We start from the raw sequence: 7,667 nt of genomic DNA, 5'->3' as shown, positions 1-7,667 counted from the left end.
GTTGCGTGGAGCTGGCCAGGGCCCTCCTTGAGGATGGCATGAACACTGATTTGCTCTGACATCGGTGCTGATGACTGCATTGAACAGCTGCTGTCTTACTTTGCATTCCTTTTCAAATTCGCATTTCTTTTCAAATAGTGCTGGCAATATTTCTTTGCCCGAGTCGGGTTTGTTGTGTGTATTTAGATGCTGGTCTCCTCGTGGGTCTGAGTTACTGCTTCCCCACGCTGCCCTCAGCGTGCACGTAGTAACCTGTTTTTCTTTTTCTCTAGACCAATGAGGCAAGCTCAGAGTCGATAGCCTCCTTCTCTAAGCAAGAGATCATGAGCAGCTTTCTGCCAGAGGGAGGGTGTTACGAACTGCTCACCATCATAGGTAATGATGACCCTGCTCCTCGGCGTTCCTAGACCAGCGAGCGCCAGGGGGCACAGCTAGATAGGGACTCTCAGATCAGCTTCTGCCGAGTGTGGAAGAGATGAGGTCCTTTTGAAGCCCTCGCTCAGGGACCCTCGGTCCCTCCAGTGACTGCAGCAGTTAGAATGGTTGGAAAATAATAGGAGGAGATGTTCTGGTTTTTATTAGTTTTTGACGGACTCTCTTTTCCTTTAAGGCAGAGGAGGAAAACCTGGGATGCTGTCGTTCTTGTTTAAGGAATTGCTTTTGCCTTTCAGGCAAAGGATTCGAGGACCTGATGACAGTGAACCTGGCGAGGTACAAGCCATCGGGAGAGTATGTGACGGTGCGGAGGATTAATCTAGAAGCTTGTTCCAATGAGATGGTGACCTTCTTGCAGGTAACAAGACTGGACATTGCGTCTGGTGGTAATTACAGGGCAGCCCACTGCCCACCCTCCAAACGAACCTGGCAGGAAGTAGGAAGGCCACATGTTTAGCCCTCGTGGAAGCTTGCAGTAGAGAACCTTGGGAATTTGGTCCGCAAGATTCTTTAATGCTGGTCAGTGAACCCGCATTCCTCTCTCCTTGTCCAAAGCAGCCATGGTGGGGCATGGATTCATTTATACCAAGCACCTGCTGCAGTCGACTCCATTCCAACACATCTTACTCACTGCCATCGAGTCAATGGGGACTCAGGGTAGAACCGCCCCTGTGGGTTTCTGAGACTATAACTCGACAGGAGTAGAAAGCCCCGTCTTTCTCCCTTCCCACACACATGACCCGATAAGGACAGGAGGCTTAGGCTGTAATTGTTAAGGAAGCAGACTGCCACCTCTCTTCTGTGGAGTGTCTGGTGGGCTCAAACCACCAACCTTTCGATTACCGTCAGGTGCTTAACTATGGAGCCACCAATATGCCTTTTATACATTCTTGCTCCATTTATTATTCCTTGCAGTCAGCATGAACAGAGTGCCTCCTGTAAGCTAAATACTGTTTTACATGCTTTACAGCATTTAAACGAACTCACTTAAGTCCCGTTCCAGCTGATGATCTAGGTGGTTAACATCATCCTCATTTTATAGTGCAGGAGGAGGCAAAGTGAGGCTAGAGGGCACTTGCTTGGGCTACTGTAGGGCTCTGAGCACCCCGCAAACACTAAGTTACCTGTGACTCAGGCCCTCCCTTTATGAGGAGTCCCCTTCTTCATGGCTCCTTGGCTCTGACCAGCTTGATCTTTGCTTTCAGGGGGAGCTCCACGTCTCGAAGCTCTTCAACCATCCCAATATTGTGCCCTATCGAGCCACCTTCATTGCCGACAACGAGCTGTGGGCCGTCACGTCTTTCATGGCTTATGGTAAGTGGGAAAGCGTGACCGAGAAGGCCGCGAAGAACCTGCTTGTCTGATTGCCCGTGTGCTTTTTCCTCCCCCGCCGCCTTTCCTGTCTCTTACAAATTCTTCCTGGTAGGTTCTGCCAAGGATCTCATCTGTACACACTTCATGGACGGCATGAATGAACTGGCCATCGCTTATATCCTGCAGGGGGTGCTGAAGGCCCTAGACTACATCCACCACATGGGCTATGTACACAGGTACGGCCCCAGGCTCGCCCAAGGCTAGGGCAGGAGTGTGGGCTCCTGACTGACGTGAGGGAAGCCAGAGATTGAGATCAAGGACCGACAGGGTCTGGCCTGGCCTGACTTGGTGGAGAGGTTATTTAAGGCAGTCTTGCTAGTCAACTACAAAAAAGAACAACAAGCCAACCAAGCGGTGAGTAGGGTCATGAAGCTGATGGAAGAGGAAAGTCAGAGACTAGCAAGCCTCTGAGCAGACACTCAGCCAGGGACCACGCTGCCAGGCCGTCAGCCGCCAGCACAGGTGCCCGTCCTTTCCTCTCTGGGGCGCTTTCAACGGGGAAAGGTCAGCATCTTGGACGGCTTTCTAGCTCTTGGTAGAGCGCAAGAGCCTGGCACTAATCAGAGAGAAATCAATGGAAACAGCATGTCACTTTACCCCTACGAGACTGGCAAGTTGTCGGAAGTCAGACCTACTGTGCAAAGCAGCCAGGAGATGCAGCCTGGGTGTGCTCAGGTGGCAACACTGACAGGTCCTGAAGGCAGGGTGGCGAGCAAAGAACAGGTTGGGGGCAGAGTGACAGGGTGCCTGCTGCTGGGCATGCTCTAGTCAGTGCCGCAAACACAGACTGGTTGAAAGCCTTACCGGAGTCAGGGGAAGACGTGGTGGTCTGTGAGCCAAAAAGGGAAGTGAACAAGATGCGAAAAAGGTGTTAGATCTGTGCTGGGTAAATGGGGTCTTCTTTCGGAGGGAGGGGTCTGTTGGAATGTTTCATGAAGTCCGTTTGTATGTGCATCCGGTACACGTAATGCTCACGTATACCTGTATCGCATACTCACTGACTGGACCTGGCGTGTGAAGGCTAAAAGTTGGTGGAAAAAAGAAAGAAATTGTGGCGTGGAGCCCTGCTGCCCTGTGACGCCCCTCCCCACCTCCTCAGGAGTGTCAAAGCCAGCCACATCCTGATCTCCGTGGACGGGAAGGTCTACCTGTCCGGTTTACGCAGCAACCTCAGCATGATAAGCCACGGGCAGCGGCAACGGGTGGTCCACGATTTCCCCAAGTACAGTATCAAGGTTCTGCCGTGGCTCAGCCCAGAAGTCCTCCAGCAGGTCTGTGTCCTGGGCCCTAGGGACCCCCACTCCCTCTCAGCTGTGGGCTTTCCCTGAAGCCTGACTGGCCTCAGGCTGGGACGGGCACCGTTGGCCAGGTGGAACCCAGGAGCCACTCAGCGAGGCCGAGCGAGGCCGTCACCTGCCTGTTGCAGGGGGACAGCTTCCCGCCTCTATAGCGTTTCCACATGCCTGCTGCTGTTGTCACTCCCTTCAGAGGGTCTGCCTGCCCACTGGAAGGGCTGTCCACATCTCTGGACTGAGCAGGAGGAGAGGGGGGCACCCAAGCATGCCCTGCTGCTTGTTAACGCAACAGCATCAACTGTGTGTTTCTTTCAAAGCCAGAGCTACTCTTCCATAGGAAGCAAAGCAGGCCCGCCTTTAGCAGCTGCTGCTGATTTGGGGACGCATTCTTTCCTAGCCTCAGCCTTTGCTCCACCCCCTTCTTTTTCTCAGAACAAAGGCCAAATGGAGTCATCTGTGGTTTTTCCTCATTTAGAATCTTCAGGGTTATGATGCCAAGTCCGACATCTACAGTGTGGGGATTACAGCCTGTGAACTGGCCAATGGCCATGTGCCCTTCAAGGATATGCCTGCCACCCAGGTGAGCCTGCAGCTCAGTGGCTGCCTGCCTACCTGCCTGTCACAGACGTCTGTGGAGGGCCCCGTTTCTGACCAGGGCTGCTTAGGAGGGTCGTGGGGACACCCAGGGGGCCAGGCTTACCAAAGGCAGCTGCTTTCAGCTGCGTGCAGTTGGGGACTTTGCAACATCCTCCCAGGCTTGGCCTGTTCTGGGGCACCTCACTCCTCTGCCGCCTGCTGCCCGGCACCCTCTGGCAGGGGCTTACTTAGGGGAGGAGCCTATCGGAAAGGGCAAACCCTCTCCTCCTCCTCCTCTCTGATGTTTCCGATGGCCGCTAGCCGACCTTTGGAAAAGTTAGACTCACTCCATCTTCTCTTTCTCTCTGTCCCCCGAAGCCCCTATGTGTGGAGGGGAGACGTGTTTGTGAAGCAGCACTCTAGGCCCTCCAGGCCCCTTCCAGCTCGGCCGGCTTTGTCCTCCCCAGATGCTGCTGGAGAAACTGAACGGCACCGTACCCTGCCTGCTGGACACCAGCACGATCCCCGCCGAGGAGCTGACCATGAGCGCCTCGCGCTCCGCCGCCAACTCGGGCCTGAGTGAGAGCCTGGCCCCCAGCACCCCCAGGACCTCCAATGGCGATTCACCTTCCCACCCCTACCACCGCACCTTTTCGCCCCACTTCCACCACTTCGTGGAGCAGTGCCTCCAGCGCAGCCCGGATGTCAGGTGCTCTGAGGGGCTGGGCTCGGGCACGCCAGGGAGCTGAGGGTGCTGTGGCACCAGTCAGGCCGCGAGGGCCTGGGCTCCCACAGGGTGGGCTAAGGAGCCAGAATGGGCAGCACTGCCTGTCATGTCCTGGTGAGCTGGGGGCTGTTGGGAGGCTCGGGGCTTCTGTGGCCCGGGTGCGATCTGGTCTCTTCTTTCTCTCTAGGCCAAGTGCCGGCACCCTCCTCAACCATTCTTTCTTCAAGCAGGTACAGTAGCGCGTGCCTCCACTGCTGGTCCCTCCTGGCCTGTCCATTGATTGCGTGGTCTTTAGTTCCTCCTCCTCTTGAATCAGAGGAAAGGACAGTCCCTGAAGCCCCTGCAGGGCATTGCTCTCTCTTCAGAGGGACTCTGAGCCCCAACAGCCCTCTGGTGCCCTGGGGCCCACCACCCACCCTCCTCTCTTCCCCCAGATCAAGCGGCGTGCCTCAGAGGCCTTGCCCGAGTTACTCCGTCCCGTCACCCCCATCACCAGTTTCGAGGGTAGCCAGGCTCAGGATCACAGTGGAATCTTTGGCCTTGTGACAAAACTGGAAGAACTGGAGGTGGACGACTGGGAATTCTGAGCCCCTGTGGACAGTGCACGTTCTCCATCCCAGACCCGGGGCCTGCAGGGGCCTCTCCTGAGGGTTGGCCCCACGCCCACCCTCCTGGATGCAGGCTGGGCACAAAGACAACGTCTGCCAGGAGAGCTGGCTGCTTTCTGATGGGAACGAAATTCCTGGAAAGAGACTGCTTCATTGCTCCAAGGCCTGGAGACTCACGGGACCACCCAGGGCTGAGGTGGGAGGGCAGGGGAGGTGATGGAGTGCTGACACCCCCGCCTGCCCTTAGAGATGCTGCTGCTCTGCTCTCGGGCGGAACCCAAGCCCAGGCTTGCACTCTGCAGCCCAGGGCACTCTGGGACGGCCTCCTCCCATCTCTTGTTCTCCCAGCAGCCTAATTCCACAGTGGTCTGTGCCAGCACACCTTGCCCCTTCCCCACACTTCATCTACTGGAGGTGGAAGAAAGGGCATTTCCCCCTTCCTGGTGCCACGGTAAGGCTTGAGGGCTCACGTCCTTATGCTGTGTGTTCGGTTTAATGTCAGAACAAATTAAAATTTCCAGTGAAATCCGGTAGAGTGCTGGTGTCTGCGTCCACTCAGGCCCTCCAGCCCTGCGTGCCAGTGCATGGACAAGGACCGCCCACCGGGTCACTCACCAGTTGCTACGCCGTGATTGTGAGGACATAGGAGTTCCTCCTTCTCCCACAAGCTCGTCTCTCTCACAACACGCCTGCATTTTGTTTTTCAAACCCCATGATCGATTTGCCTCCTAACTGCCAGCATTACGTTCCGACCACCAAACTGCGTTGGGGCTGAGAGGCCTGGGTGCTGGAGCCCAGCCTCTCCACGGGCCCACTGGGTCACTAGGGGTTTAGGCAGAAGACTCCTTTTGGGCGGGAAGGGGAGCAGAGGGTTTGTAATAGGAGTTGTGGTGTCTTGTTACTGTTGGTACTAATCCCCCAGAGCAAGTAACCTGAGAACCAGACCTGTCCCCTTCCCTCCCGCCTGTCTTCCTGGCCCAGGGCCTTGGGGTGCCTGTCTGAGCCTAGATGTGCATCTGCCAGGGCCTGAGTCCAACCATGGTCTCAGTCCTCCTTGGTACCCCACAGGGCTGTGCCCATGTGGCACATTTGCTCCGGGTGAGGGTGAGTGGCCTCTTAAATGCACATCAAGGAAGTGCCCCTCCTCTTCCTTGACGCTGCTTTGAACCCTCAAAGGCCCTCACTTTCTCTCTTTCCTCAGAAATTTCAGAACCAGTTTAAAAACAACCTCTTGGCAATTACAGGGGCTGAGGGGCAGGGCAGGGTACCAACCCTGGTGGGTGGTGGGTGGTGGGTGGCAGTGAGTAGGGCCCTCAGGTCACATTTCTCTGACCCCTCCTTCCCCCTGCTGAGTTCATCTGTGTGCGTTTGAACCTCAAGTTCCCCTTGCTTAACGCCTGCCTCAGTCCATTTCCTTTCCTGCTGCCTCCATTCTCCACACCCACCCGCCGGTCCTCCTGGTGGCTCCTGGGCAGAGTCCGCTCATGCCAGCCCAGACGCCTCCGGCCTCCCAACAGCCTCTGCAGCCTTTGAGACTGATCACAGGGCTGGCTGGAGACTCCTCAGAAAAGGGCACACACACCCCAGGCAGAGTGCCTCAGGCCCACAGCTCCAGAGAGCATCATCAGACTAAGAAAACTGTGGGCAGGGGTGCAGAGTGAGTCAAGGAAACAGTTGGCTGAGGAAGAAGCCTGCTGCCCCCCTCCCCCTCCCCTGCCAGGCTGGCAAATGGAGTCACTGAGCTGTTCTGTTCCCTGACAAGTGTGTGGGCTGGGGCTCTGGAGCCACCAGTTCTATTCCTGCCAGTGTGGGAACAAGCTATATTTAGGGCTGTGCTTCATGAAACCGCTTCAGCTTGACTTCAGGGAAAAGTAGCAGTGGCATGGGCCCAGGAAGCCACTGCCTGGTCTCCCCAGCACAGCCGCGCTCCACTGCCCATCAGGGACCAGGCTTGTGGGGTAGTGGAGTCAACAGCCAACAGAACTGAGGGTCTGGGGGATAGAGAGCCACTAGGGGGGACACCTGGCTTCTTACCCAGCCTACCTGCCTAGGCATAGCTTTTAGTACCTTCAAGTCACTTCTCATTTCCTGGCCTCTGACTGTCAAATGAGCTTTGGGTGCTCTGGGATTTGCTTATTGAAAGATGGAAATCTCTTTCCCTGAAGGTAGTGCCCTCAGCGGAGCTGGAGAGAACCAAGCTCAGGGGCAAGGGTGCTGCTCCGAGGCCTCTTGTCTAAGGTGGGGGGGGGAGCCCCCCGATGTCCATGCAGACCTGCCCCTAGGAGGGCGACATACAAGGGATCTCCCGGCCAGCCTCCCTCCCTCTTACTGTCCAGTGGGCCCACTCTGTGCTGTTCTCATATGGGGGCCCATGAGGGTGTGGCCCCTGGCGGCGGGGCACCCAGTGGGGTCCGTCAGGGTGCCAGGCCTACGCAGGGCAAGGCGGGGACCACTATGCGTCCTGGAGGGTCAGCCAGGAGAAACTGAGGTTAAAGTAGCTCAGCTCGCCCCGCGTCTGCCTCCGCTGCAGGGCTCCCAAGAAGCCTGGTGGTCCTCAAGACCCAGCCGCCTCCAAACGCGGGGCCGGGCCGCCGGTCGGGGCCAGGGGCAGACAAAGGCGGGGGGCCGGGCCGCGAAGACAAAGCGCGGAGG

The 7,667-nt window shown here is 56.8% G+C and overlaps 1 protein-coding gene across 5 annotated transcripts in view; it reads left to right on the top strand.

Annotated features, from left to right (window-relative positions):
* STRADA (STE20 related adaptor alpha) overlaps positions 1–5,541 on the top strand; it is a 28,229-nt gene extending 22,688 nt beyond the window's left edge. For all 5 annotated transcript variants that reach the window (XM_045299734.1, XM_004707269.2, XM_045299733.1 and 2 more), the window contains 9 exons: positions 273–375; positions 672–793; positions 1,641–1,749; positions 1,862–1,985; positions 2,909–3,080; positions 3,580–3,684; positions 4,148–4,389; positions 4,595–4,637; positions 4,842–5,541. In XM_045299734.1, coding sequence (XP_045155669.1) covers positions 273–375; positions 672–793; positions 1,641–1,749; positions 1,862–1,985; positions 2,909–3,080; positions 3,580–3,684; positions 4,148–4,389; positions 4,595–4,637; positions 4,842–4,994 — 1,173 coding nt within the window. In that variant the 3' untranslated portion in view covers positions 4,995–5,541. The remainder of the gene's footprint in view (positions 1–272; positions 376–671; positions 794–1,640; positions 1,750–1,861; positions 1,986–2,908; positions 3,081–3,579; positions 3,685–4,147; positions 4,390–4,594; positions 4,638–4,841) is intronic.
* The last annotated feature ends 2,126 nt before the right edge of the window (positions 5,542–7,667 follow it).

This window comes from Echinops telfairi, unplaced genomic scaffold (genome assembly GCF_000313985.2).
Source record: "Echinops telfairi isolate 266 unplaced genomic scaffold, ASM31398v2 ScPeMD7_7458;HRSCAF=8496, whole genome shotgun sequence".
Classification (NCBI taxonomy): domain Eukaryota; kingdom Metazoa; phylum Chordata; class Mammalia; order Afrosoricida; family Tenrecidae; genus Echinops; species Echinops telfairi.
This window is presented reverse-complemented; position numbering and strand designations above follow the sequence as displayed.